General features: G+C 53.3%; 12 protein-coding genes and 2 non-coding genes across 14 annotated transcripts; 7 read left to right on the top strand and 7 right to left on the bottom strand.

Annotated features, from left to right (window-relative positions):
* Positions 1–84: 84 nt before the first annotated feature.
* On the top strand, positions 85–810 carry EJ05DRAFT_507260 (POZ domain-containing protein; the record flags this gene model as incomplete). Its single annotated transcript, XM_033747903.1, has 4 exons — positions 85–305; positions 385–433; positions 521–654; positions 722–810. The coding sequence occupies exons 1-4, from the start codon at positions 185–187 to the stop codon at positions 808–810; spliced, it is 393 nt and encodes a 130-aa protein (XP_033604060.1). The 5' UTR covers positions 85–184.
* Positions 811–4,973: 4,163 nt separating this feature from the next.
* On the top strand, positions 4,974–8,112 carry EJ05DRAFT_178436 (uncharacterized protein). The gene is made up of 2 exons (XM_033739571.1): positions 4,974–5,437; positions 5,493–8,112. Exons 1-2 carry the CDS (start codon positions 5,072–5,074, stop codon positions 7,932–7,934), a joined length of 2,808 nt encoding a protein of 935 aa, XP_033604059.1. The 5' UTR covers positions 4,974–5,071; the 3' UTR covers positions 7,935–8,112.
* Positions 8,113–8,906: 794 nt separating this feature from the next.
* EJ05DRAFT_t13 lies at positions 8,907–8,990 on the bottom strand. The gene has a single exon. It is a non-coding gene; the product is annotated as a tRNA-Gln (tRNA).
* Positions 8,991–9,217: 227 nt separating this feature from the next.
* On the top strand, positions 9,218–10,601 carry EJ05DRAFT_507258 (phosphatidylethanolamine N-methyltransferase). Its single transcript, XM_033747902.1, has 4 exons — positions 9,218–9,588; positions 9,648–9,687; positions 9,744–9,760; positions 9,843–10,601. The coding sequence occupies exons 1-4, from the start codon at positions 9,543–9,545 to the stop codon at positions 10,349–10,351; spliced, it is 612 nt and encodes a 203-aa protein (XP_033604058.1). The 5' UTR covers positions 9,218–9,542; the 3' UTR covers positions 10,352–10,601.
* A 496-nt stretch (positions 10,602–11,097) lies between these two features.
* On the bottom strand, positions 11,098–12,801 carry EJ05DRAFT_472581 (alpha/beta-hydrolase). Its single transcript, XM_033743215.1, has 3 exons — positions 12,237–12,801; positions 11,398–12,153; positions 11,098–11,318 (listed from the first exon to the last, which is right to left on the bottom strand). Exons 1-3 carry the CDS (start codon positions 12,553–12,555, stop codon positions 11,146–11,148), a joined length of 1,248 nt encoding a protein of 415 aa, XP_033604057.1. The 5' UTR covers positions 12,556–12,801; the 3' UTR covers positions 11,098–11,145.
* Positions 12,802–12,937: 136 nt separating this feature from the next.
* EJ05DRAFT_472580 (Clavaminate synthase-like protein) lies at positions 12,938–14,397 on the bottom strand. The gene has a single exon (XM_033743214.1). The coding sequence runs from the start codon at positions 14,219–14,221 to the stop codon at positions 12,986–12,988; it is 1,236 nt and encodes a 411-aa protein (XP_033604056.1). The 5' UTR covers positions 14,222–14,397; the 3' UTR covers positions 12,938–12,985.
* A 231-nt stretch (positions 14,398–14,628) lies between these two features.
* On the top strand, positions 14,629–14,719 carry EJ05DRAFT_t20. The gene has a single exon. It is a non-coding gene; the product is annotated as a tRNA-Gln (tRNA).
* Positions 14,720–14,895: 176 nt separating this feature from the next.
* On the top strand, positions 14,896–16,399 carry EJ05DRAFT_507255 (mitochondrial carrier; the record flags this gene model as incomplete). Its single annotated transcript, XM_033747901.1, has 2 exons — positions 14,896–15,328; positions 15,402–16,399. The coding sequence occupies exons 1-2, from the start codon at positions 15,289–15,291 to the stop codon at positions 16,397–16,399; spliced, it is 1,038 nt and encodes a 345-aa protein (XP_033604055.1). The 5' UTR covers positions 14,896–15,288.
* Positions 16,400–16,415: 16 nt separating this feature from the next.
* Positions 16,416–17,102, top strand: EJ05DRAFT_178317 (uncharacterized protein). Its single transcript, XM_033739569.1, has one exon. The coding sequence runs from the start codon at positions 16,491–16,493 to the stop codon at positions 16,869–16,871; it is 381 nt and encodes a 126-aa protein (XP_033604054.1). The 5' UTR covers positions 16,416–16,490; the 3' UTR covers positions 16,872–17,102.
* EJ05DRAFT_178345 (uncharacterized protein) lies at positions 16,969–19,170 on the bottom strand. The gene is made up of 2 exons (XM_033739570.1): positions 17,374–19,170; positions 16,969–17,311 (listed from the first exon to the last, which is right to left on the bottom strand). The coding sequence occupies exons 1-2, from the start codon at positions 18,706–18,708 to the stop codon at positions 17,066–17,068; spliced, it is 1,581 nt and encodes a 526-aa protein (XP_033604053.1). The 5' UTR covers positions 18,709–19,170; the 3' UTR covers positions 16,969–17,065.
* Positions 19,171–19,189: 19 nt separating this feature from the next.
* EJ05DRAFT_472578 (uncharacterized protein) lies at positions 19,190–19,774 on the bottom strand. Its single transcript, XM_033743213.1, has 2 exons — positions 19,416–19,774; positions 19,190–19,370 (listed from the first exon to the last, which is right to left on the bottom strand). Exon 1 carries the CDS (start codon positions 19,707–19,709, stop codon positions 19,470–19,472), a length of 240 nt encoding a protein of 79 aa, XP_033604052.1. The 5' UTR covers positions 19,710–19,774; the 3' UTR covers positions 19,190–19,370; positions 19,416–19,469.
* A 452-nt stretch (positions 19,775–20,226) lies between these two features.
* On the bottom strand, positions 20,227–20,761 carry EJ05DRAFT_496506 (Prefoldin; the record flags this gene model as incomplete). Its single annotated transcript, XM_033746403.1, has 3 exons — positions 20,227–20,398; positions 20,480–20,646; positions 20,732–20,761. 3 exons carry the CDS (start codon positions 20,759–20,761, stop codon positions 20,227–20,229), a joined length of 369 nt encoding a protein of 122 aa, XP_033604051.1.
* Positions 20,762–21,438: 677 nt separating this feature from the next.
* Positions 21,439–22,698, top strand: EJ05DRAFT_507252 (alkaline phytoceramidase; the record flags this gene model as incomplete). The annotated part of the gene is made up of 3 exons (XM_033747900.1): positions 21,439–21,561; positions 21,594–21,780; positions 21,839–22,698. The coding sequence occupies 3 exons, from the start codon at positions 21,439–21,441 to the stop codon at positions 22,543–22,545; spliced, it is 1,017 nt and encodes a 338-aa protein (XP_033604050.1). The 3' UTR covers positions 22,546–22,698.
* A 119-nt stretch (positions 22,699–22,817) lies between these two features.
* Positions 22,818–27,145, bottom strand: EJ05DRAFT_507251 (uncharacterized protein; the record flags this gene model as incomplete). The annotated part of the gene is made up of 4 exons (XM_033747899.1): positions 26,617–27,145; positions 24,950–26,564; positions 24,775–24,897; positions 22,818–24,730 (listed from the first exon to the last, which is right to left on the bottom strand). Exons 1-4 carry the CDS (start codon positions 26,902–26,904, stop codon positions 22,818–22,820), a joined length of 3,939 nt encoding a protein of 1,312 aa, XP_033604049.1. The 5' UTR covers positions 26,905–27,145.
* Positions 27,146–27,261: the final 116 nt, after the last annotated feature.

Here is a 27,261-nt window from a genome sequence, read left to right as displayed (position 1 = left end):
AACATCGGGCGCCAAGCTTTCCCATGTAACTATGGATATACGGATTAGTGGGCACATCTTTTTTCAATTTTGCTGCTAATTAGCGCGACGTATTGCATATTCCCCTCTGCCCACCTTCTCCAACCCTTTGCTTTCTCACATAATATATGCGCAACTGTTTGAACTGTATGCCAGACACCTCACCATGTCAGAGGAGAAACAAACCGAATACGTAACCCTCGTGTCCTGCGACGGCTTCGAATTCAAGATCAAGCGGTCCGCCGCCATTCTCGCGGGCGCGATCAAGAACATGCTCGACCCTAACAGTACGTCCGTCCGTCCGCCGTTGTCTCCGCCAACGACCACCTGTCTTCCCCTTCATGCAGATATTGACGTCAATGTTAGGTCGGTTCCAGGAGGGTCTGACTGGCCGGTGCGAGTTTGAGAATATCAAGTATGTGTCTTCCGTGACTCTCTAGATTTCAGGAATGGATAGCGTGGATTCGAAGAACTTGACTGACCATGCGCTCGCTCGCTCTAGTGGTCTTGTCCTGGATAAAGTGTGCGAGTATCTCTATTATAATGAGAAGCACAAGGATGCGAAGGATATGCCGGATCTGGATATTCCGCCGGAGCTGTGTCTTGAACTGCTCATGGCGGCGGATTACTTGAATGGTATGGAACTGAACGAATGGTGCTGCTGCTGGTACATGCTGACTTTGCATAGTTTGATCATACACAGAGAGAGAAAGAGAGAAAGAAACAAATAGCATGAGAAGGCGTTATGACAAGGGGCGTGATTTTTTGGCTACATTCTGGCGTTTCCGATGATACCCCTCCCTCACGCACCGCGCAGGTGCGCATTTCATAATCGAATAATACGATTTTATCAGGATGTTTTTTTTCTTGCGAAAGTGATGCTTTCACGCAATTGTGCTAAACGCAAAAAAACCCACCACGAGCATATACGTTCTCTCTTCCATACTCCATGGGTTGACGTCTATAGTGGGTGCAAGATGAAGACACGATTCCTGGGTGCAATTCTCTGCGTCTTTCGGTTCATGAGGGCGTTTAGTGGCATTTGATGGGGGACATGTATTATTGCTGTGTTGGGATAGGCTGTGGTTTCCCTATGGTGATTGATACAGGGCTAGAAAATGCAGGGAGGGCTTGGAAGTGTGGCATAATTTAATTGAGTATGCGATACAATCAATACGGGCGTCGTTAGTATTGATTGATGGATGACTCGTGAACTGTGCTGCGTGAATATATATGCGTGTTCGATTATACGGACGACGAATGCAGCCGCTAGAACGTAGATAGTGATAATGAAATATGGATGGGCTCATGTGCTACTCGGTAGGAGCGAAGATTGCGTATGTCTAGATACAGGTCGAAGTGCAGGCGTTTGACATAGATGCGCGTGCGTATGATAGACGATAAATGTTGTTCAAGACATAAAAAACGATCCAAACGATGGATGGTAGGTAAGAAGATTGTCTGGTGACGGCGAAGACGGTGACGACAAAAGAACTCGTAGCAACAACACACGCACGACATAGAGCAAAAGAGAGATGCCATAGTCGCCCAACCACTCACTCATGAACAATCCAAACCACCACCTGGGTAGTCCAGCGCCGCCATCCGATGGTGAAGACTCGTCTGCAGAATTGCTTCCCTGGACAGTAGACTTCATTGCTCAGGCCCGTCCAGCGTCGCTAGTTACCTAAGCGAGTGGAGGCGGACACCATCGGATTCGAACTGGGCCCGGGTTGGGGTTGTAAAGTTGGAGTGAAACACGAGATTGGAAGGGCTTCTATGTAAAGACCATTACAGCCGAAGTTATTCCAACTTTTGTAGAATATATTTGGACGTGTAGATGTGGTGGACTGTGAACCCAAGATCTGGGTCTCGGGCGTGCGCGTGCTTTTTTCGCCTCACCTTCGCCACTCACCCACCCGGTCCTTATCCCCGCAGGAACAACAGCAAACCGGATCCGTGGATGGAGTTTATACTTTGCTTAGACTCTTAGAGCGATTACGCTGTTGTCCCCTGCGCCCTTTTTGATCGATAGGCGCAGTGCGCAGGAGCTGACCCCGTGGCAGGTTCCTTTCAGGCTTGCCTTCTCTAGACGTTGTACAACATCACTGGCGTCGTCGAAGACGCGGTGCAGCTAGAAGAAGAGGGCACGCATGATGTTTTTTTCCTGCCTGCACAAATCCGCTCTGCGCCTCGGACTAACAAAACGCGATAGACACGCTTGCAGGGATGGACATGATGCACAGCTTATAGAGACTCTCTGGAAGGTTCACAATGTACGGCACAGTAATTATTAGCGACAACGTGCCGGGAGGGAAGAGAGTGCCTTGCATTGGAACTGGGACGATCTTAGACGACTATCATATTACTGACTGGCAGACAGGCAGGCAGATCTGAAGGATTCCCCTCGTCCAAGCGCACACGCACGCGAATATAGACTATGGGTACAATGCATAGTATGGTAATAAGTCTGTGACAAAGAAGTTATTGCGAGTGCGATCCGCGCGCGGGGGTTAGCCGACCAGGGGCCCTCGCAAAATGGTGTGTTTCAGAGGCTTTGAAATTATTGGGTACCGGGATATGTATCCAGAGGATCGGAGAATTTCCCATCGGGCGGCGACGGAGCAGAATGTGACGAGTGGTGGGTGAGTGTGTGAGTCGTGATGTCGGGCTATAATAGTGGTATTGTATTCCAGTTGCCAGTGCTGGGCGATCCACGGAGGACTGCCACGCGGCTTCCCGGGCTTTTCATGATTCCTACAGCTCGACCACCACCTGATGAACAACGAACAACCTTCCGCAACATGGCGATCTACCAGAAACTCTGGATCAGGGTCTCGTGGAAGTAATTATGGAGCATTTGCTTCGTCGAAGTAATAATGTGCAGTACACAGTTACAGTACAGGCAGGTTATACTTCCGTGGTCCCCGAATGTGAGTGTGCATGCAAGCACGTGCAAACCATTAAAACGCTGATTCTTCTCAATAATTACCATCTCAGCTGTTTGAGCGTCGACCATCGACTCATGCAAAGGCACTAACTGGCAACCGAGTCAGCCTCAATGGGAGCCGCGTATATATATGTATATGTATCAGGTTTAGCAACGCAACGTCCAGCATTCACATGTCTTATCTAGAGAGTCCTCGACCACGCCAGGACGGCAGATACAGTAATAGTACAGATTGAAGAGATGAAGGCAGACTGTGGCGTTGTGATGCGGTCTAATAGACAGATTAGGGGGGGAAGGAGCGCGGCCAAGTCACGTTCTATGATATGATTGGTCGGTTTCAGCGAAGGCTCTTTCCCAGGGTGGGCAATGATGTATCGCCAAGGCGGGCGACTTCCTTTACGGCGGGAGCTAGGCAGGCAGGTACGGTGGTGGGTACGCAGTCCAGGCAGGCACAGACTTGTTTCATGAGAGGAAGAAGTGGACCGTGGTGCAACGTGCAACGTGCAACGTGCAACGTGATAGACCATACCCTACCATATTTACCATAACAACATATCGCCAAATCATACATAACGTTCATGATCTGACATATTGACACCACCGGTACTGGTCCCGTACTTATCCCATCATACTGTGTAGATGGAGCGGCATATAAGATCGACTGGAGGCGGGAGCTGCTTATCTAGAGTGTCGCTGTCAGCATTCGAAAACGGGGCGGGAATCGCGCCGTGGAACGTATACCGACATCCAACACATCTGGGCAGCCACCTCCCTCGCCTTTGGGTATATACAGTGGGGGCGCCAGAACAAGCACAAATCGGCCTGCAGGTCAAGGCGAGAATTTGGCCGTTGAGCAAGAACAAAGCAGATGATGATACTGACCGAAGTACAGACGATTTGTCTCGACTGTCACAGATCAGTAGTACATTATATACGAGTGATAGATACGAAGAAGAGCGAAATGAGATGTGCTGCCTGCACGAGCGTGCAAGTAATCACATTCATGGATTGAGGTATTATTATTGGCTAGTGTCATGTTCCTAGAGGCTCTCGCAGAGCCTGGAAGAACCTGCTCGTTTGCATAGGTCGAATTAGATGCTGCTACTGCTGCTGCATCAAACCCGCGGCAACGGAACAGGAGTGGAGTCGTGGAAAGGAGCACAGACATCCACTGTCCCTAATTTCGCTGGGACGGCCCCAGTGGCGAGAGGGCGTGAGAGTGAGAGAGAAGGGAAGAGAGTAGGAAAGGCGAGGAGCGGGCCAAAAAACTCCCTAGAGGACCGGCGAAAGTAGGTGATATTAGAGTGAAAGTGAAATTGAACAGAAGAAGCGTAAGAGTAACGGGGTGATAATGGTACAGTGTATTAGAGGAGAAAGCAAGGCCAACGGTCAGGGGAAGGCTCCCGAGTCGATTAACCGGCGCAGACACTAATTACTACACTACGACCTGCAGCAGCTAACCTAAGCTACCGTCTACTTACTGTACTCCACTAATTACCTTGGCCACTAGCAGAGGAAGCGGAATAAGTCATGCAAAGCTGGACGATCCATCCTTGCTCACCTGTACTGGTTGACTTGGTTACTTTGCTGTTTTGGGCATTCTTGCAATACCGCGCCGAACAAGAATAATGTTAAGCTCAAGGCACCCCAGACGTAGCAGAAGAAGAAGAAGCCCTTCCTCCAAGGCTGTCCTGTCACATCTTTTGGTGCCAGGCCAGTCGCTGTGACCATACGTTAATTCATTGCTTGTTGCCGCTACTATTACGCTAGCACTTACCTAACCCCCCCCCCCCCCCCCCCTTCAAGCCCTGTCCTTGACTCCTTTCCACCTCACACAACTCGTTCAATCATCCTACTCCTCCTCCTCCTCTTACTCCACCACCACTACCATCACCTCTCTTCGCTAGGAAGTGGCGCCGTTCTGTCGTCCAAACTGCTTACTTCCTCTCCCCTTACCTTCTTCTTCTTCTCTTCACCTTCATGACTCTCCTTTGATTCCTTCCACCAAGCCTCGACAACTCTCGCACAGTCTTCGAGCTACATCTGCTCAAAGCAGTGTGAAGCTTCAATTGTGTCGTCCGACTTCAATTGACCTCGTACGCAATGGCTCCCTCTCTGAGTCTGCGTCCGCGAACGAGCGAACGCCCTCCAACCCGTGATGCAGGTGACACCAGTCTGGTCATCCCCAGCAGGACCTCTTCTCTGCATTCAAGAATCACTCAACCACTACCCTCGACCCTGAACATCAAGCCTGGCCAGCGCTCGCCCAAGACTCTCACTCATGCCTACATGGTATGTGGTGTTGGCCGTGAGCCATCCCAGTGGGTCAAGGCTCCTACTCCAACCCAAGGAAAGATTGGACACATGAAAGGTGCAATTGGCGCTTTCTGGCTTCCTGAGATTCTTGGAAGCAGCCCTAGGTTGGAGCAGGACAATGAGATTGCCAGGTCTCTTCACTCTGCTATGCGCGTAAGTACTCCAGCATCCATCCCTTTGTCACATCAAGCTCTAATCACAAACACAGGCATGCTTTCCTCACGATGTAGAGATCTGTACCGGCAGGAGCCAGCCGCACTGCGTCCATCATTCCTTCGTCCTTCAGCAGGACTCCTCTCACACCCTATATGGCATTGCTCTTCGTGTCTGGTCCCGTGCAGATGAGAAGAGAGCTGAGACAATCCGCGATCTCCGCAAGCGCACCGAGTCCGACTTCTTCGACAGCCCAGATGACACATACTGGATTCCATACTGTCTCAGCTTTCTCTCCAGATATCCTCTCTATGATCTGCTGGGCGATTACCTTCGTGGAATGTGGATTCACTGGAACAAAGCTACCAACCTCTTCCATGCTGAGGAGGTATCCAGGATCTTGAGCTTCCCAGCCCCAAGATTGAACGATCTTGTCCGCATCGACATGAAGGACTACGCGCTTTGCTATCAATTCCCATCGTCTCCTACAGGATTCCAGAATTTCGCCATGTGGCCCTTGTTCGAATGTCTCTCTATCCCGAACATTGTGGGTGTCATGGAAGCTGCAGTCTCTCCTACTCGGAGAATCATATTCGTGTCTCACTATCCAGCAATGTTAACCGTCGCCGCCGAGACCGTCAGATTCTGCGTCCGTATCTACGAGTGGAGTGGCTTGTACGTGCCTGTAGTCCACGCTCGTCACGCAAAGGAATTGGTTCAAGAGCCTGGTCCGTACATTCTAGGCGTTACAGCGGAATGCCGCACCCTTTTCACTGCGCCCAGCGATGCCCTTGTCGTTGACTTGGACCGCAACTTCGTCCTAACCTCGGATCCTCCAACAGCTCTGAGCCAAGGCCAGAGGACTAAGATGATCAACCGCCTTACTCAGGCTTTGAATGGTGATGTTGCTCCTTCCGGTGTGCCACAACACCTCCGCTCTGCTTATGGTGGGGGAAAGCTTATTCCGGCTGGCACGATCATCGTCATGAAAGGCGAGGTTGAGAGCATCCAAGATCCCGATTGGTGGAACCAGGATTCAGTCATGACTGTCATGGACCATGTCTGTGAAAAGCTTGGTCGCAACACTGGTATGAAGGCCATCTTTGGTGGTTCTGTCAAGAAGCCTTTGATGACCAAGGTCTCCATGCGCCACCTCAACGAAATCGTTCGCGAGCGCAACCAGTACTCTCGGGACGCGATGGAGGCATGGCAAGACTTTATCAACCTCAAGGGCCGCATGGACACCGAGCTTGGAAAGGTGACGAAGCGTAACAACTTCCTCGTCGAAGAGCTTGAGAGCTGGAAGCAACAGTTCCTCAAGTTCCAGGCATTCGCTGAACAGCTCACCAAGGAGACCCAAGATCTCAAGACCAAGATTGAAACCCACAAGAAGGAAAATCGCCGTCTGACTGGTCTCATCGACCAACAGAAGGACGATACTGCACGACTCACCGTACGCCTATCTGGAACTGAGAAGCAACGTGACGACGCCCTCGAAGCATTGGTGCTCCAGCAAGAGATCGCCGAGGAGCTCGAGCGCGAAAGGAAGCGCAACGCCAAGGAGTTGTCTGCACTTCAGCACACCAACCTTACCATCATGCGACAACGCGAGGAAGCTCAGCGTGTTGTCCTCCATCTGCGCGCGTTGATTGATGGTCAAGCACATCATATGCAACACATTGTCAAGTCTCTCGCCAACGCTCCGGAATTGGCTGAGCTCCTCCAAGAAGGCTTCGACGACCTCATTGAGGATGCTGACGGTGAAGTGCAAGCCGAAGGCCAGATGGAATACGAATCCGAAAAGTCCCACGCCCATCGTGCATCTCACCAAGTATCACGACAGTCTTCAAGACCATCCACTCGTACCGTCAGCCGGGGCAGCACCATTGACCTTCAAAGTCACGAGAACGAAGACGTATCTCCCGACATGGAGCGACGCCTTCTCTCCAGTCCCGTCAACCGCAAACGTTTCTCTAATCAAAGTATGATTGACGTTGCAGACAAGCATCTTCGCGACAAGACCGACGCCATTGCTTACATCATCCGCAATATCTCGGAACAATGTGCGGCGGCCGTTGAGGGTCTTCATCTCGCTCAACAGGCAGATGACGAGGATATGAGGAGTGAGAAGAATGACAGCGTGCAGGCCCCGCCATCAGATGATGGACACGACCAAAGCATGAACAGCGAGTACGGTGACGGTGACTCTGTCATCACCTCCTCTCACCGACACTCGAGCATTCCTCCCACCCCAGATTTAGTCCACAACCGCTCTAGCACATCAATGTCGATGATGAGCAGCTCGACTACTCCAGACCGTCATAGTCTACAGCACTATAAGAACGATGAACCCGCCGTTCCCACCAAGATTATCGAACATGAAGACGAAGCTGCTGCTGCTGAAGAGCATGAGAACCAGCGAGAGCTGACACCGGTTGCGAAGAAGTTGGGACCCAAGGTCCGCAGACTTGTCGAGTCCCGTTTCACGACCGCCTGAACGCTTTTTGTTTCAATCAGCTGGAATGCAACACGTCGACCCTCAGCGACTAACGAGAGCATTCCCTGTTTTACTACGTTACATGTTGCATACTTGAATTTATATACCTGGCGAACTTGGAGCATGCGGTGTTTGGATAAGCATCGACTTTCCCCTCACATACCGACACAAACCGACCCGCCGCCACGCCCTTGGACAGGATGAGCGATTTCTCAAAACATGTTTTATTGTCGTGGACCGCCGGATCCTCCCCTTTTGTGTTGATATGGACGTCGTCGGACGCGTTGTCATATCGTGTTATAAAGCTTTAACTGTGCTATCCTGCTTCCTTTTTGCTTAATATACCAATTTGTAGTTATCCCAGGCTGGAGAAGCGGAGCTCGTTGAGAAAGAGTGGCAGAGCGGAGGTCAGGCAGTAGTATGAGCTGAGCTCAGCTAGCCGGGCATGAGCCATGATGGAGCGGTTGTTTTGGAGAGAGACCGGAGAGGACGGTGAGTCGAGAGCGGAGAAGAGGCAAAAATTCCGCTTTGCGCATCCTCTTATAGCAAATGGATATTTACCTTTTCCCTCATCGTCGTGTGTGTGTGTGTGTGTGTGTGTGTGTGTGTGTGTGTGTGTGTGTGTGTGTGTGTAGTGCATCCGGTATGTTCGTCGGATAGAGACGCTAGGCTATAGGTCCCACGTCTCGATCATGACCATGACATCTGTTCTCTTCACCCGTGTGCCTATTATATACGTACAGTCCAACAGACAATCAATCAATCATATTACTTCGTTATCTTCATGAATCCACTTATTATGGACTGACTATATTATGGTCTTAATTCAAGAGTAGGAAGATATATAGTAACGAAGTAAGTATCACGCATAATAGAACCCATGTAACTCGTAGATTATATATGCAAAATACACGCTCTCGCAATGCTAAGACGAGATCTTCTCCAAGAAAGACAGGCCGGAAAAGGCAAAAAAGGTCGTACCCGGACTCGAACCGGGGTCGCCGGAATATTTAACACTGTCAAAATCCGGTGTGCTAACCTCTACACCATACAACCGATGAGACGGTAGATGTTGGCAAGAAGTCTGAGGTCCTTTATGAATGGAGGTAATCTTGTGAGTAAAAGCGATGAACCCTGCCTGCTCTTGCATTTGCCCGTACCTGGGACCTGCCTACAGTCCTGCAGCTGGACGCAGGGTCTGTTGAGAGGCTTGATTTGAGGGCCGAAATCCCCGAGTTCTGGAAACGTGAATTGTTTTGGATTTATATACTATATACTATGCGTGATTGTAATCGATATACGTCCTACTCATGGCGCATGATTACTGGACAAGTCTTCCCTACTGTGTACCATAGTGCCGCCTCTATGTTGGCTGCCCGTTGAGGGGCCTTTCGGGGGCGAGCTACCCCACGAAAATCTTCGGCACCAATCATAAGTGACGTCGTGGGTGTGCCCTGCTACCTAGCTTCAACACAACATTACCTTAGCCTCGTGGACAACAAGGCAGCGTTCGTTACTCTAGCCTGCCTGCTTCGCTTCTGTTCTGCCTTTGTGCACTCTTCATACTCAAGACAGTCTCACGATAATTGGCAAAAACGACTCGTCACCATGGACTTGGACAAGCTATTCGATTTCTCGCGGCCGGAGCTTTGGGGTATGGTTGAGTAGATCGCTCTTGTATGTGTCGGTCGGTCGTTGATCAGCTTGTTGTAGTCTCTGCGGCGTCTATTGCGTTCAATCCTGTGTTTTGGAAGTAAGCCAATCTGCCTGCTAAGTATCTATATCAACACAGCTGACACGTCATGCCAGCATCGTTGCGTACAATGGTGAGTTGTCTTCTCGACCCAAATCCGCACTCCACCACACCACGAACCCACCAGACCAAGCTAACCACCCCGATTACTCCAGAATACCACCACAAACTCCTCACCAAACTCTTCGGCGGCAACCGCCACTACGGCTGCTACGCCCTCGCCATCACAATCTTCTCCCTCGGCATCCTCCGCGACATCCTGTACGAGCGCGCGCTGCGCAGCCAACCGAGCGACCCGGCCCTCCAGACCGCCACGGTCCAATACATCTCCTGGGGCCTCTTCCTGACCGGCAACGTGCTCGTGCTCAGCTCGATGTGGGCGCTCGGCGTCACGGGCACCTATCTGGGCGACTACTTTGGCATCCTCATGGACGAGCCCGTGACGAGCTTCCCGTTTAGCGTCACGCCTGCGCCCATGTATCATGGCTCGACGCTCAGTTTTTTGGGCTCGGCGCTGTATTTTGCGAAGCCGGCGGGCGTGCTGCTGACGGTGCATGTCGCGGTTATGTATTTCTTTGCCAGGCGGTTTGAGGATCCGTTTACGGAGAGGATTTATAGGGAGAGGGAGGAGCGGCGGGGGGCGGCGGGGAAGAAGAGGGCGTAGGGTTGCCGTGATGGCTGTTGTTGGGTTGGGGTGTGAGCCAGTGTGGCATGGAAGTAAGGGCAGGCTGCGGGAGGCGATTGAAGGGATAGGTGGGGTGGAGATTCAGGGGGGGCGGAGGTGTGGTGCATGTAATCGCCATAGATTTCAACATAGCGTAGGCGTTGCGGGCATTCAACTTTGTCCGCATGGAATGGGGCGATTGGCGGTCGTTAATAGAGAAGCTTCGTGGGTCTGATGTACCCAGCCAAGGATTTCCTCGTGCTCATACCGTTCGTGTCAATGATAAGACTTTGTGTGGGATTGGGGGAATTTTGCCAAAAAAAAAAAGAAAAAAATACAAAACGACATGTCATGGGGATCGATCCCATGACGTTCTGCCGCCCAAGTCCTTAGGAACCCCTTGTTGTGGATACATCCTTCACCACCGAGCCATCTGACCTGTTACGATTGTGTGCAGTTATCGTTGGATATAAAGGACCACCCTAAGGACAGTTTAGGGGTGACACATGTCTGTATGTGTATTCATCAGAATACTGTGTTACTCACGGGTAACAGAGCGTAGAGACCAGTCGTTCGATTCTCCCGTATTGTTTATACTACCTGCACATATACATGTTCATTTCTCCCTTACAGATTAGCTCAGGCCGTTGGGAGAACACTTTAGGGGTGACACATATTTGTATGTGATTTCATCAGAATACGGCGTTACTCACCATCAACAGAGCGTAGAGACCAGTCGTTCGGTTCTCCTGTATTGCTTATACTACCTGCAGATGTACATGTACATTCCTCCCTTATAGATTAGCTCTAGCCGTCGTGCTATCATACCCACTCCTCCCCTTGATAAGCTTATAGCATGGGCCCCCTTTGCCAAACATTTTCTGCAGATCCGTCGCAATGACATGCGGTCGTTCCCACGCCGCAAAGTGACCACCACTATCATTCTCGCTCTCATACACCACAGGCCCTACACCAAAGTCAGTCAGTCAGTCACCCAAAAACACACACAAAAGCCCCCCACCCCAAAGAAATAAGCACCAACTCACCCATCGTCCTCCCCCACGTCCTCGGCCACAACCCCAACTCCTTCGGAAAATACGCCAACCCCAACTTCACCCCACCAACATACCCATGCGCCCTCTGCCGCGACCCGCGCGCCGCCCGATCCGTATGCCTAGCCTCATAATAAATCCGCACATTCGCCGCCGGGCCCGCGCTACTAAACCAATATATCGCAATCCACGTCAGCACCTCCTCGTCCGTCCAGGCGTACCCATCCGTCCAGTCATGCAGCTTCTCGTATATCCACGCCAGCAGCGCGACGGGGCTATCGGACAGCGCGTAGCCGAGCGTCTGCGGCCGCGTGGCTTGAAGGCGGTTATACGCGCTGCCTTCGCGCTCGAACCATTTGCTGCGCTCGAGACCGCGGTGTTCGGCGGGGGTGTAGGGCGTGAGAGCGTGCTGGAGGGCGAGCAAGGGGTTGGATGTGAGGGTTGGGGGCCCGGCGGGACGGATCATGTTGATGTGGGAGGCGAGGACGGAGGCGGGGTAGAGGGCGCCCATGGTGCGGGTGATGTAGAAGCCCCAGTCGCCGCCTTGGGTGGCGTAGTGCGGGTAGCCGAGCTGGAGCATGAGTTTGTGGCATGTTTCGGCGTATTGGGCGAGGGCGAAGCCCGGGGTGGTGGTGCGGTCGGAGAAGCCGTAGTTGGGGAGGGAGGGGGCGATGATGGTGAAGGCTGGGGTGGTGGGGGTGCCGTGGAGGAGGGGGAGGAGTTTGGTTACTTCGAGGAAGGAGCCGGGCCCTGGGTGGGTGAGTGGGTTGGTGGTGGGCACGGGGGGGGGATACAGGGTGTATGGGGGAGGGAAGGGAGGGAGGGGGACTTACAGCCGTGGCAGAAGAGGAGGGGGATGGCGTTGCTGGATGGATTGACGGCGTGGATGAAGTGGATTCCGATGTCTCCGAAGCCGTCGATGTTGACGGTGGTCCGGAAGTTTGGGAGCTCGTTCAGTTTGCTTTCGGCTTTTCGCCAGTCGAATCCGTCCTTCCAGTACGCGGCTAGTCTCTTGATGTCGGCGAGCGGAGAGCCATATGCCCACTGGTCGTCTGCGTCCAGCTCGTCTGGGAATTTGGTCAGGGCTAGTCTTTGCTTGAGGTCGTCGATGGCTTCGTCGGGCACTGATATTGTGTATGGGGTTGGAGCCATCGTGAATTGTGCTCTGACGGATTGATAATTTGAACCAAGTGTATGTTTCTTATTATGTTGATGGATGGAGTTATTAAGTCCGGTCATCGCAACATAACTTGAAGCAACATAGCAAGTGACATCATTAGCCGATTGGTGCAGACTACTAACATTACCGAGGTTCACATTGGGAAAAAGAGAATGTCCTGCCTGTCAATCATACGATGCTCACCCTTAGGTCGAAGCCTCATTGGGATTATTGTTGTGTAGTTCCGTATGGTCTGACGTTACGAGTCGTCGATTATGTGGTATGGATTCCGATGGAGCAAAAGGGCGCTAGCCACAACCGTGCTGCAACCAGGGGGTTCATTTGGTCTCGAACCAAAATGCATCTGAATCTCGAAGAACTTGTTCATTCTATAAGCTAGAGTACCAGAGCTACCAGAATATATCATTCCAGCTTCTTCCCAGAACTCGCACTCCTGACACGAGGCTCCAACGGGAACACCTGAGCTTCCGGCGTGACCCCCTTGTACAGCTTGTCCCATCGTGGCTGATTCGCAGCCGGTGTCTCCCATGCATACTCTGGATCCCTGAGCCACAGCCGGATCAGATGTCGTTGCTGCTCAGGCGTATCCTTGAAGCCGTCCCTTGCGTGAAAAATGCTCAAATTATTGGCAAACTGGATATCGCCCTGGCGAAAGTCCAGAGACACCGCATGCTTCTCCGCAAGGTAGTGCAGCGTGTCCAGAGCCTCAGCTTGAGCTTCGGTGATTGGCGGAATCTCTGCTGATCGCGGCAGGCCCCAGTAGCCTGTGAACGTCCTGCGGGCGTACTGGATGATGAGTCTCTCAGGGCTGTTTTCGGTGGGCGGTTGGTAGTGGAGCAGTGGCCGCAGATTGTACGGTTTCTCCTTGTTGTTGAAGTCTTCCGCGGCCCATGGCTCTGCCAATGTACGAATGAGGTCTGGTCGCGTAGCGGCAATCTCGTTGTAGACTCGCCAACTGCTTGATAGCTTGCTCTGACCCCCCTCAACAGCAGTCTGGAGACAGAATAATGCTATCACGTCTCCCACGTCGGTATGGAAGACTTGCTTCTCGGTAGTGTATGCTGGCGCGCCTATCTGGCTTGCATCGATGACTTTGCTGAGATCTTTGATGTGAGCGAGCACGACGTCCGCTGGCTTGCCGTCATATTGATGGTCCTGACGGCCACGGATGGGTGCGATATGTGACGATACACCTGCATAGATGATGACGTTCTCTTCTCGAGTGTGCTTACTGACTGGCAGTCCTCTCAGGACCTTGAATCCGTGTCCATTGTGCACTTCTCTAGAAATGTCCCGAAGTACGGGGTTCAGCTTCGGTAAGGGGAACGTCGTCTGGTCAATGAAGCCCCAAGGTTTGTTTAGGCTCTTGAAGTGCCGCAGTGCAGCCTCAATCTCCTCTACTTCCTGATCATTCAGCTCGTACGTCCAATCGTACTTTGTCTCGAGATCCTTGCCATCCCAGACAAGGTCTGATTTGAGCTCTCTCGGGAAGCCAGGGGGAAGCGACTTGTTCTGGGTCTCTTCACGCTCCTGTTGGAGACGGCGCTGTACACGTGCGAGATACTTGTCCTGGTCGGGTGCATAGCCAATATCAGGCTGGCCTGCAGGACTAGGAGAGACGACTTGTGCAGTGGCCATGATGACGAATGGACGTGGAACGTAGACTTGGGAGTGCGATGGAGTAAGCTGGAAGGTTAGTATTCTACGACTGATCACTACCTTGTCATATATACAGCAACGAATGCGTCATGGGTGTTGCATCTTGCGTGCTTCTACTGTTGCGACGAGAGGGGTGGGTGGGGTCGCAACCTTGCCACAGCCATCGGACGGGCTCTGGCGTAAGAACATTGGTATATAGTGTAATATCACTGTCTAGGTCCTTGGTGTAGAGGGATGGTGGCGAGGTACTCTATTACTACTGATGTAGTCCGTGGTCGACGTTAGATGAGGCGTCAGAACTCGCGCATTCGTATCCGTTGTGTGATAGGGCTCAGGAGTTTCACAAAAATATGAATATATATTGCATAAGCGAAGATTGCACAAACGGTCTTATGGTGTAGCTGGTTAGCACTTCGGATTCTGATGCCAGTGCAATTGAATCTTCCGGTGACCCCGGTTCGAATCCGGGTAGGACCTAACGTTTTGATTTTTGGGGTGCTTTGGTGTGCGATAGGTTAGCTAGTAGAGAGCCTTGACTGGTAAATGCAACCGAAATTTTTGTCGAGGCGGGTGTGAGCTATTCCCGAAAGAAACTGGTGCTGGATGCAGGGCGTAGAAAAACGTCGGAGCTCGGAGCCGGAGCGCAGACCAACGTTTTGACAAGAACTCGACAGCACACCTGCCTCGACCGACGACGCCAGGCCGACGTCAATTGATATCCTGGTTCCCTAAGATCGTTACGTAGAGCTCGTCTCACATGAAAAACCTGGCACGAACGCGAACAAGAAGCCTAGGGGAGCGAGCCGTGCGTGCAAGGATGAGTGGATGACCTCACGAAAGCATCGTCTAATCCCGAAAAGAACGGTCAATCCACGGCCACGACCACACACATATATATCTGACCCGAATTCACGCGCAACGACTCATACGCGCGCTCTCTCTTATTCTCTCTCAAACTTCCAACCTCATCTCAACCCTCTCGACCTACCAAGCAACGACCTCCTCCCAACCTCAACACCATGAAAGCAACATAACCCACCTCTACAATGTCGACGACCCAACCCCAGCGCCACGCCCCAGGCTCCTGTACGTCTCCCTCCTCCCCCTCTCCCTCTCCCTCACCCAACCCACCCCTCTAACCACCACACAAACCCCACAGTCCACTTCCTCGCAGGCCTCTCCTCCGGCATCCTAACCGCCATCCTCCTCCAACCCGCCGACCTGCTCAAAACCCGCGTCCAACAATCCCGCTCCACAACCCTCCTCTCCACCATCCACACCATCGCCTCCGGCCCCACGCCCATCCGCCACTTCTGGCGCGGCACGATCCCGTCCGCCGTCCGCACGGGGCTCGGCAGCGCGCTCTACTTTTCCGCGCTCAACGCGCTGCGCGTCGGGTTTGGGAATCTGAGTCCGCGTCCGAGTCCCAGCACCAGCACAAACAACAACAACAACAATAACAACAACAATGGCAGTAGCAGCAGCAGCAGCAGTAGAAGTGGTAGTAGCACCAAAAACACAAACCCAACCCTCAACCTCCTCACCGGCGCCGCAGCACGCACCTGGGCAGGCCTCCTCATGATGCCCATCACCATCGTCAAAGTCCGCTTCGAATCCACAGTCTACACCCAGACCTACACCTCCCTCACGCGCGCAGCACGGCACATCTACACTACGGAAGGCATCCGCGGCTTTTTCGCGGGCTTCGGCGCGACGGCCGTGCGCGACGCGCCGTATGCGGGGCTCTACGTCGTCGGGTACGAGATTTGCAAGGAGAGGCTTGGGGGTGTGTTTCTTGGTTCCCCTCGTGGGGATGCGGACAGTGGAGCAGGAGGAGGAGGAGGAGGAGCAGGGGGAGGAGGAGGAGGAAGAGGAACAGCAGGCGCAACAAGCCACGCAGCGGTAAACTTCTCGAGCGCGGTGGCGGCGAGCGTGGGAGCGACGGCGGCGACGAATCCGTTTGATGCCATCAAGACGCGCATTCAGCTGTTTCCGGGCGTGTACGGGCATATGCTTGGAGCCGGGGCGCGCATGGTGCGGGAGGAAGGGTGGGGGGTGTTGATGGAGGGGGTGGGGATTCGGGTGGTGCGCAAGGGGATGAGTAGTGCGTTGGCGTGGACGGTGTATGAGGAGATTATCAGAAGGGTGGAGGGGTGATTTGGGTGAGGTTCGTAGGGGGAGAGAGAGAGAGAGAGAGAGAGTGTGTGTGTGTGTGAAGAGAGGGGGTGAATAGATGGTGTGAGTGAGCATGGCGTTTGGTGTTTATTTTACCGGGCTGTTGTGGAAACTCTCTGCTGGCTCACGACCTGACTCGCTGAAGGAAGCGCGCGCGTACGTGCATGTGCATGTGTGGGTGTATCAATGTATCATGTATCATGTATATATATATATAGATTTCCTAAAACAAAAACTACTCGTCCATTCACACCTGCCTGGCTATCTAGACACAGGTATGAGAGGAAACAAGACAGCTAGAGAGACCTTCCTGGCACCCCCTAGATCCCCCTTTCCGCTGCCCCTCCCCGCCCTCCCAGACAACCTGTGCAAGAAAATCGTCCGAACATACATGTCAAACTGTATGTATGTAGATGTAAATGCCCAACCCAACAAATCGTGTCTCCAAGTATGATGAAACAGCCAAAAATCGGATATAAAAATCCCTTCCCCCCCGGGTCGCTGACTTTGGATGATCGATCGCTCGAGAAAGCAGAGACAAAGAGAGATGCCCAAACACGCTCGCTCCAAGTGCCAAAGAAAAAAAAAAAGGGACGTAGTTATTTTTCCATAGTTCAATTCACAGGCCAGACAAGACGCACTCAGAAGTCAGAACAGGCGCAGGCCCACCGTCTTCGGCGAGCTCCTCCGCCGCCGGGCCGGACTCGGCGACACGGCGCGCGTCTTGCTCTTGTGCCGGACAAAGGCATACTCGGGCTTGCCGCGGCGGGAATCGCGCTCCTCGATCAGCAGCGAGGTGGTGGTGCGTGTGCGCAGACGGCGGGTATGCTCGAACAGCATGTCCGTCTCCGTGTTGTCCATTTCGCGCAGGATGATGTAGTAGTTGCGGTCGTACTGGGTGCCTTGTTGTTAGCAATTGTTTGGGATACAAGTTCATGGCGGGAGAGAAAGCTTACCTCGTCGTAGCGCCATGGAATGTTAAAGTAGGTTAGCGTGTCGATCGAGAGATGGTCGCGGTGGACCTTGATGAAGGTGGGTTGGTGGCCGCCGGGGGCCGGGCCCGGGCCCGGGGCCAAGGCAGGGGCATGGGCATGGGCAGGGGCTTGGAGAGGGTTGTTCGGCAGGAAGCCTGGAGGCAGGTGCTGCTGCTTTTCCGGCTTGGTGATGGCGTCGATCTGGTTTTGCTGGAAGCCGGACTTCATGAGGCGCTCGGCCATCTTCTGCTCAAACTCCTTCTCCGCCGCCTCCTTCTTGGCCTTTTCCTCCTCTTCGAGCTTCTTCTGCTTCGCCAGGAACTCGTCCCATTCCTTCTTCTCCTTCTCCTTCTTCTCCTCCTCCTGCTTCTTGAGCTTCGCCAGGAGAGCCTCTTCCTGCTCCTTTTGCTTCTTCGCGTCGAGACTCTTCTTGGCTTCGTAGTCGTCGATGATGCGCTGTTTGGCGGCCTGTTCCTCTTCCGCCTTTTCGCGCTTCTTCCGCTCAAACTCGTCGACGGCCCGTTGGCGCTCAATCTTCCTTGCGGCTTCTTCCTCGCTCGTCTTCTTGTTGAAGTCGTCTATGGCCTTCTGGCGGGCCGCCTTGGCAGCCGCTTCTTCTTCAGCCTTCTTCCTGGACCACTCGTCAATGGCCCGCTGCCGTGCCGCCTTCTGCTCCTGCTCGGCTCTCTCGAGCTTCATTGTGTTTTCGGCAATGATGCGTTTCCTCTCGGCTTCCTCTTCGGTTTCGCGTTCTTGGCGCTTCCGGGCCTCCTTTTCGCGCCGCAGTTCGTACTCTCGCTTGATCTGCTCCTCCAGCTTCTCCCGCTCAAGCTCCTCCTCCTTCATCCGCAATCGCTCCTTGGCCAGCTCAAGTTCGATCCGCTTGTTGTATGTCGGGGAGTGAGAGCCACTGCGGTGGTGTTCGTGATAGTGATCTGCCTGGCCACGTGACCGTGACCTCTGGCGCGCCATCTCGAGGCGCATTTCGGCCAGCTGATCCTCGAGCTCCCAGTCTCTCGATGCGGGTTGAGGTCGTCCGCGAGACGTGTTTCTGGCGCTAGGGCTGTTGGCGATGTAGGGTTGTTGGTCGGCATCGACGGTGTTGTAGATGGTCACGTTTGGAGCCGGGGCATGGCCTTGAGAGCGCGAACGGTGAAGACCATATGAGACGTCGGCGCGCGAGCCTCCAGGAGCTCGAGGATCCAGATATGACGGTCGCGGTGGTGGTGGTGGCGGTCTGACATAGCGAGCACCCCAGTGGCGGTCAGAGCTGTAGTACTCGTCTTCCTCGTCCCAGGCGCCTGGTGGAGCGGGCATGTTTGTGGTGTTTTGGGGGTGATGTGTAAACAAGACGACTGAAATACAGGTGAGAGGAGTTTTTCGGAGAGTCGACAAGAATCAGAAGAAGACGGGGGCTTGGACAGGTTTTGAAGGGTGAAAATAGCAGCAGTTTTGAGTCGTGCGGCTGATGGCTCTCTCGGTCGTTGGTGGGATGGTGGGGCACACGATAACGACGAAGGATTCGCGGCCAGACAGTGAGTGGCGCTAATGGCTAATGAATAATAGCAGAAGAGACGAGAGAAGAGCGATGGGGCGGCGGCGGATGAAATGATATAACAGCAATAATGGTAATAACAAGAACAAGAACAAGAAGAGAGGGCGTCAATGTCTTGCAGCTGACGACGACGCAGCAAAGTCAGCTGAGGAGTGCAGTGCAGTGCAGTGCAGTGAACGGTGTAATTATAAGACGGATGGATGCTCTCGATAGGCAATCAGCCAAAAGTCAGTCCAGGGCTGAGCCAGACCTTTATATCTATCTATCATGCATGGCCAGAGCCGTCAGAAACAAACAAAAAGCAACGTGCACCCTGTCTGGCCCCCGTTTGCTGATCCAAGATTCGAGAATCAATCATTAATTAGTACTAATTGATGAATCCATCAGATGTCATGTCGCATGTCCCCAGGCGCAGCAGCCCAAGGTCTCTCTCTCTCTCGCGCGCGCGCTGTAGCTAATTAGCTGCTAGCCCATATTCATCTTCATCCATCCTGAAGCGCTGGGCTATTCGAGTATACGACCATCATGAGCAGACGCAGTACGTACTGGACTGGCGGTTGATGAGACGGACAGTGTGAGAGATTGATTCATGTTGGTTGGTGGTGGTGGTGGTGGTGGTTTGGGCATTGGCATTGGCATTTCCACTGCTTGAGTCCACAGTCGCCTTGCCGAGCGGCTGTTGGTGCTTGCTGCTACTGCTACTACTACTACTGCTACTGCTACTGCTAGCGGGCGTCGTGCTGCTATTTCTAGCATGGACCATCCTAGCACCCTTCACTCACTTCCCAGCCACATCGACATCATATCGCACTGACGCTGGGACATGCTGAGAGGAATCCATATCACTGTTGCGCAATCTCCTGCCCAACCTCGCCAGACACTGACGTCGCCGTGCAATTGCGAATGAATGAAGCTGGTGCCCGATCGAGGCCTCCACCAGCTGATGATGCCGTCTACTACACTCTGCATCCATGCCTGGGGGCCAGTTTTATGCCCAAGCACAAGGATTGGCCCATGTCGTCCTATCATTCTTCCCAGCCTCATCAATACCTCTGACATCAATCATCGCGTGCACACTACTACTGCTACTACATGTCTCTCGTCGCTCACTGTGCCTCCTTCCAATGTCTCTTTTTTTTCGGTCGACGCATCATTTTCACTGGACTGGATATCATTCCTGCTCTATCTGATTGCTCCAACTTCCATATCCATATGGCTGTCTTGCTGTAGACTGCAGACTGTAGAGATGGATGCCAAAGCACGAGTGATGGTCCATCCCTTCAGGCCCCTCCTTGCCCAGCCCGTAGCAGTTTCTCGATCCCATCCTTACTGTTCTTGTACGTCGTCTCCAAATAGTGCAGCTTCTTGCCCAGATTCTCGCCATCTGCCTTGAGCTCGCTGTTCTCCGTCGCAAGCCGTTTCTTCACTTCGTCCGACGGGCTCCACAGAAACCTGGCATGCGTGAGAATTATTTCTTCCACCCGTCCACATACATGCAAGGGATGCAGCAGCGTAGCTCCTCCTCAGCCTTACATTTTGCCACAGCCTTCGTATACGTTCGTGTCCTTGGGCAGACTGCTCAGCTCCGTTGCCGTCAGCTGCACCATACGACTCTCCCGGTTCTTGGCTGCCATCTGGGACTTGACAATGTTGATCTGCTGCTGCGAGAACATGGCCTTTTGCTCAATCTCTTCCAGCAGCTAAATCACCCGCCCGACAAGGCTGAACGTTAGCAGCATGTAGAAAAAGTACGCAGCAGGGTAGTGGCGCGGCCCATCGACTCACCTGCTGGAGCTTTTGGTTTGGGATGGCCATGATGTCTTGCTTGACGTTCGATTAAGCACAGATGACAAAGGAGATGGATGGTCAAATGCAACATTTTGACTTTTGACGGCCACGCGAGGCGAACGCGGCCAAGACGCGCGATCGGAGGTAGTCACGTGGGAGAGTGGGGGAATGGGTGCCTCAGGGTCCCCGCCGATGGATGCCTTGCTGCCTGCTAACAGGTAATTGAGGTATTTGTGTTGCTGCCTGATTAATTACTGGTAAGTCGGTCCTGGCTGCAGCAGGCGCGATGCGACCACGTTACGTCACTTGGCTCACCGGCGCCTTCCATTCTTTCCTGCATGTGAAGTTCTCCAGTTGTCCCTGCCTGAACCGGAAGCAACAACAGTGACCTCTGTCTGCTATTACTCCTATCAATCCTTCCTTTCACCCTTCTCTCACACATTCCTGTCAAACTCCCTCATCTTCACTATTACCTCGCTTATTACCATCCAGACATGGCCACCTCGGACCACCTCTGCTGAGCCTGTTATTCATTACTTCCTTCGTGTGCCTGACCCCAACTACAGTACAGTACCCGTTCGTTCGACGGTCCGCACCGCATCATCTTTCCGCAGCTTCCGAATCTTAGAAATAACTCTGTCTCCTTGACCTGACGCTCTTCTCTTCCATCTCTCGACCGAGACACCACATATATATCCAGAACCATGGCGATACTCGACATGTTCAAGAAGCTGCCTTCGGTGCCATACCCAGCTCCGAAGACTGGATACTGGCTTCCAGTCACCTCCACTTTGAACTGGTGCGAAGAGGCGAGATCCCAATCCACCGTCTTGAAGCGCGCAAAACTAATTGCTGACAGGACTACTATGCTACCCCATACTCGGCTGAGATCGTCAACACCCTGACCAACCTGCTCTTTATATATCTCGCTATACTTGGCGTTCGGAGCTGTCTGAGAAACGGCCACGATACCATATTCTTAGTGACCTTCTGTGGCTATTTCCTTGTGGGCAGCGGGAGCTTTGCCTTCCACGCGACGCTCAAATGTAAGATCGCTATAGCCGCTGCACTGTCCATGCTCAATAATGACCCCGCGCTTCTCAGACCCAATGCAGCTCGTCGATGAACTCTCCATGATATACACGACATGCCTCATGTTTTGGGCCTGCTTCGGCCACGGACACAGCCGACGCTTCCAGGTGCTGCTTGGAATAGCCCTGTTCGCCCTCGCGGCTTTCATCACCCTCTACTACCACTATCTGCAAGACCCAGACTTTCACCAGAACGCATACGCCATCCTGACCGCCATCGTCCTCATTCGTAGCATGTTCGTCATGGAGCAAGCCCTCCGCCCTTCCTCCGCAAAGCGCAAACGAGACCTCGCAGACATAGAATCAAAAATGGGAAAGCTGAGCCACGAGCCGACCGCAGAGCTACAGCGGAGGGATGTAAGGGACAGGGATATTCTGATCCGAATGTGGGCCATGGTTGGATACGGCCTCTTCATCTTCCTCTTGGGCTTTGCGATCTGGAACCTGGACAACGAGTTCTGCTCGACAATACGCAGCTGGAGGCATGAGATTGGTCTTCCCTGGGGCATCCTGCTCGAGGGCCACGGCTGGTGGCATCTGATGACTGGCACGGGCGCATACTTTTACATTACATGGGGCGTCTGGCTGAGACATTGCCTGAACGGCAAGCAGGACGAGTACGAGATGCACTGGCCCCGCCTGATTACAAGCCTGCCATTCGTCGAGCGAATACCGCGGAGAGTGCAGGCCGGAAACGGAGCATCGAAGAAGACGATATGAATGATAGACCTAGCACTTGCAATTGGCACATGCTTGGATATTTATACACACATTAAAAGAGATTTGGGCATATACTGGGGCAAGGGTTGTAGCATTATACCACGCCAGTCTAGACACACTACTTGATGTAGCCGCAGCAGCAGCAGCAGCAGCAGCAGCAGCAGCAAGAACAGCTACAGGAACAAAATAGACCGATTTCTATGCATGCATGTATCGCGATAAGAATAAGATTGTCATCTCCATCTCCCTCTTGCTCTCACTTTAGATGTCACTCACTCCGGCACCCACACCCCAACCCCCTTCTTCTCCCCCCTACACCCCTCTGCTGCAACGACCTTGAGCGTCTTGTGGAAATAACTATCCGTCACCTTGAGCACCGGATTAATCCACCTGCCCTTGTCTCCACCATCCCCAACACCTGCACCTACCCCCATATTCCCAAGCACAGGCAGCAAAGCAAACACAACCCGCCGCCGACTCAGCGGCACAATCCCCACCCGCCGCACCTTGGGCCCCGCAAACGCAAACTCCTCGCTGGCCTCCATCCCGAGCTCAAACGTCAGGAAGTGTGCCGTTGGGTTTTCGAGCGTGTATGTTAGGTGGATTATCTGTGTTTTTGTGCTTGTGCTTGTGCTTGTGGTGCTTGCTGTTGTTGTATTTGGGGATGTGGATGTGCTTGTGGTGCTTGTGCTTGTGCTTGCTGTATTTGGGAATGTGGATGTAGATGTGCTGGTGGTTGTGCTTGTGGCTGTGGCTGTAGGTACAGGGCTTGGATGTGCGGATGCCAGGACGCGGGGCTCGGCGCCGGCGAGGGCAAACGCGGGGATGGGGAGCGTGGTTGTTATTGCATGATCTGCGGGCGACGAAGGCCGGCGCCATGTTATTGCGAGGCTGAGATCGAGCGTCGCCGGACGCCGTTCGTCGAGGCTTTGTTTGCGGGTCGTGAGGGCAAAGGAGCGGTTTGTGAGTTCGTGTGGGGCGATGGGAACTGGGTCGGCGGTGGAGGCGCTTGGAGATGTGCTGCGGGTGTGCAGGGTTGTTCCTGGGGGAATAGACTTGGGGATGATGGACGAGCTTATGATGAGGAGCGGGGATGTGGCAAAGGAGGCGATGCGGGCGTGCAGGAGCCATGCCTGGGGGATACCGGTTGCGGGTTCGGGGGTGGTGGGTAGGTCAGGCGGGGAGCGTGCTGTTGATGGGTCGAAGTAGCTTGGCCAGGGGTCTGGGTGGACGCGCGGGAGGAAGTCGTAGCTTGCTTCGAAGGGCGAGGCGAAGACGAGGTCTACGGTGAGGATCTTGGAGACGGGCGTGGAGAGGTCGGAGAGGAGGTGGTAGAGGACTTTGATCTCCATTGCGTACGCGGACGGCTCGGTGGGCGCGCCGAGGTGGATGCGTTCGGTGCGGCGTTCGTTGATGGAGAGGCGGCCGACTTGGTGTCCTGGGAGGTCTACTGCATTGGGAGTTGCGGAAGGTTGGGATGTCGTGGTGTCTTGCGCAAGCCAGGTAAATTCAAGGGCTTCTTTTGCGCCGCCGAGGAGGCGGACTTCAATCACGGCTTCGGTGTCCTCGTCCTCGTGGTTGAAGAGTTCGATGTCGAGCGTGACAGGCTCGTCGGTGTAGTATTGCTTCTGGAGGTTGGATATGTTGATGTCCATCTTGGGTGGCTTCGGGAGGATGTGTGTCCATATGCCAACTTCTCGACTTGGCTGTTTTGGCCGGACTCCTCGAGCACCTTTGATCCACCATGCTGGGGGTATATGGCTCTCTTTGGGCGTTGTGCTATAACTGAGGACAAACTGCTCAGCGTCGATGTTTAGTGTAGTCCCTGTCACTGTGACATCGCCGGCGTCCCTGAAGACTAACGGGAAGTTGAAAGCCTTGACTTGGCCGGCATGTATTGACAGATCTGCCTCGCCAGTCCACTTCGAGACGTGCGAATAGCTCTGGCGGGGCTGCGCAGATGCTTCTTGGAGAACTATCTGCTGTACCGTAGACGCACCAGTGCTGTCAGATGCAGCCGAGTGCGTAAGTCGGACTTCGCTGATACATCCTTTAAAAGACACGAACAGCTCAGAAAGCAACAAAGGTTTCGAGCCATTGCGCGCGTGTGAAGTCAGAACTAACTGCACGAGCAGCGGCTCGCCAACATGGCCCTCGAGAGCTGAAAAGGCAAAGTTTACATGCACTACTATTCTCAGTAACAGTTCAGCAAGGGGCAGAAGAACTTACACGGAGAGACAGAGGTCGAGGATGATAGTGTTATACGAGTCTTCTCAATACCATGATAAGCCGAAAGTATTGGGTCAAGACACTTCATGAGGTCGTGTGTGCGCTCTGACCGACTGGGTAACGCTGAGAAACTGTCAATGAACTGATACAAGGAACGCGTAATATCCTGGCTTACTTTTAGACAAGATTTCCCACTCTGTGCAGACGAGAACATTGGCCTCCTGGCAGTGGAATGCACTTTCATTCAAGGCCCAGGTCACGGCAGACGCAAGGTGCCACCACCCCTCCGTCCGCCAACTCATTCCCTCCCATAATGGCTTCAGCACACTGAGGGCGTCGGAGTATCTCTTGCCATGAAGGAGAGCCCATCCCAGTTCCAGGTTCAATCGGTCAACAAATCTCTGCTGTCCTCGAGCAAAGTATTGGCTGATAGCTTGATTTAGAAGCTCAGAAATCTCACTGCAATGGTCGTAACCATCATTGCCCTCGAGAGGTTGTTCGATATGAGGCGGTGGGACGAGATATAGGTCGTAGGATGCGTAGCGATCTGCCCCTTTTGTCGCCGCCGCCTGGCTGGGCAAGACCCTGTCTTCTTCAGGCATCTCTTCTGAGAGATCTCTCCTCCGTCTGGCATGGTTTGCTGCAAGTCTGAGCCAATAGCCCGGATGGTGCAACAGTTGCCAAGGCTGTAACCTTTCACCAACCGGGAAGGCCTTCTCAGGAGGCGAGAAAAGCGCATTCACACGAGCACCCGGGGCGCCGCCATCCCTTCTCGGCTCCCGCACTATGAAGACAGGCAAATCCGCCCGATCTACAATCTCGGCCATGATACATGCCCATCGTGATTCCCACGCAGCCCAGCCGTAGTTGGAAGTTCCCTTTCCTCTTCTGTCCAGCAGACTTTGCATCCTTCTTCGGTACATCGACCACGCCTGGACAGCTGAAGTGGGCTGGTCATTCCACAGTAAGCACCGGATCAATCGGACCGCAATCACATCTCCAAGCATCCGAGTCTCGTCCCATCTTGGCGACCAACTAGGCAAAGTTTCGAAAATGCCATCAGGACCAAGAACCGAGTCTAGCGCAATATTGTAATGTCGTGACGCAGCATCCATTTCCTGGCGGAATTCGGCAAATACCCCCAACTTAAAGTCATATCGCATTCCCCATCCCTGGTTGGAGAGCGTCCGAGACGTACCTTGGGTGGGTGGTACGGTTGGGGGAGGCACACTTCCCCTTCCCTTCTTCCGCCGAGCATGCTTCGTCAAGTCTCTGTAGTACTCGACGCATAGTGGTTGTAAAGTGACGAGTACTGTCTGGACAAACGTTGGGAATTCGTTCGTAGACGTATTGGGGGGGATAAAGAACATTGAGCTCTTCGGATCTAGACTGTTCGCTCTCCGAATACTTGCTAACCTGTCCTCGATCTCCGGAGACTGGATGATGGTCGTGTCGCTGAGGAAGACCACCACATACCTGATCTTGTATTCAAGAAGAACAGACTTGATCCCGGATATCTCATCGATTAGCTGTTTATCGTGCGAGTCATTCTTACTAGGGTCAGAGGTTTTGAAGTTGAAAAAAGAAACGAATACAGCAGGAATGTGATGTTGATGCTTTGCAATCCATGCCGGGCTCATCACACCGTCCGGATAAAGCGGTGAGCTGGGAGACAAAGGCGATAGAGGTGAGTGCAAGATCCATGAGGAGGTTTGAGAATTATGTGTCGATAAAATCAGGTCATCAGATAGTTCAGGAGGTGCGGCTTTGTGTGGAGGTAAGACAAACTCCTTTTTGGTTGTTAATAGGAGGCAGAGTCGGTATAGACTCAGGTATACATACTCTCCCAATGGCCTTGAACCGCGTGCAGACACTCCCGCCCTTCGCATTACGAGCCCTTGCATTCCAGGCCGCTCTGCGCCCATCTGCATTGATGAACTCTCTCAAGAGCAGATCGGCTCGCTCGCCCTGTATGGGTGGTATGTCGGTCGGTGACTTGATATGCGTTGCGGTCTCCAGCATGAAATCGTACGAGCTTGAATGCTCCTCTACCGGCAAATCTGTCCCTAACCCCGAGAGCACGACCAGGGGTAGGTTATGCCCAACATAATCATCTGGATATGCTTCCATTGTCCCAGAGTCGTTGCGCCTTCTAAGCCATTAACGGCTTGAGACCTCTCCAGAGTCTGCCCTGAAGTTGACGCGTATCCGGTAATCGATATGGTGCAGAACGAACATTTGGCACGGCAGTCCTGAGACAGTGAATCTGCGCCTTGTCACGTCCTGCAATCTACGCTCTTCGTATCGACGGCGTCTGTTGATAGAGGAGGCACCACGAATATGATATCCGCCTGCAGGAGGTTCCAATGCTGTACACGTGCAAAGGCGTTTGAGAGTTGCCCTAAACCTTGAAGAATCACGGCCGAGACGCTAGGCCGAGACTGGCTTAGTGAGGTACAAGGATGTGGTCACCTATTCCACGGGATG

The sequence above is a fragment of the Pseudovirgaria hyperparasitica genome (genome assembly GCF_010093815.1).
Source record: "Pseudovirgaria hyperparasitica strain CBS 121739 unplaced genomic scaffold EJ05scaffold_2, whole genome shotgun sequence".
Classification (NCBI taxonomy): Eukaryota; Fungi; Ascomycota; class Dothideomycetes; order Acrospermales; family Acrospermaceae; genus Pseudovirgaria; species Pseudovirgaria hyperparasitica.
This window is presented reverse-complemented; position numbering and strand designations above follow the sequence as displayed.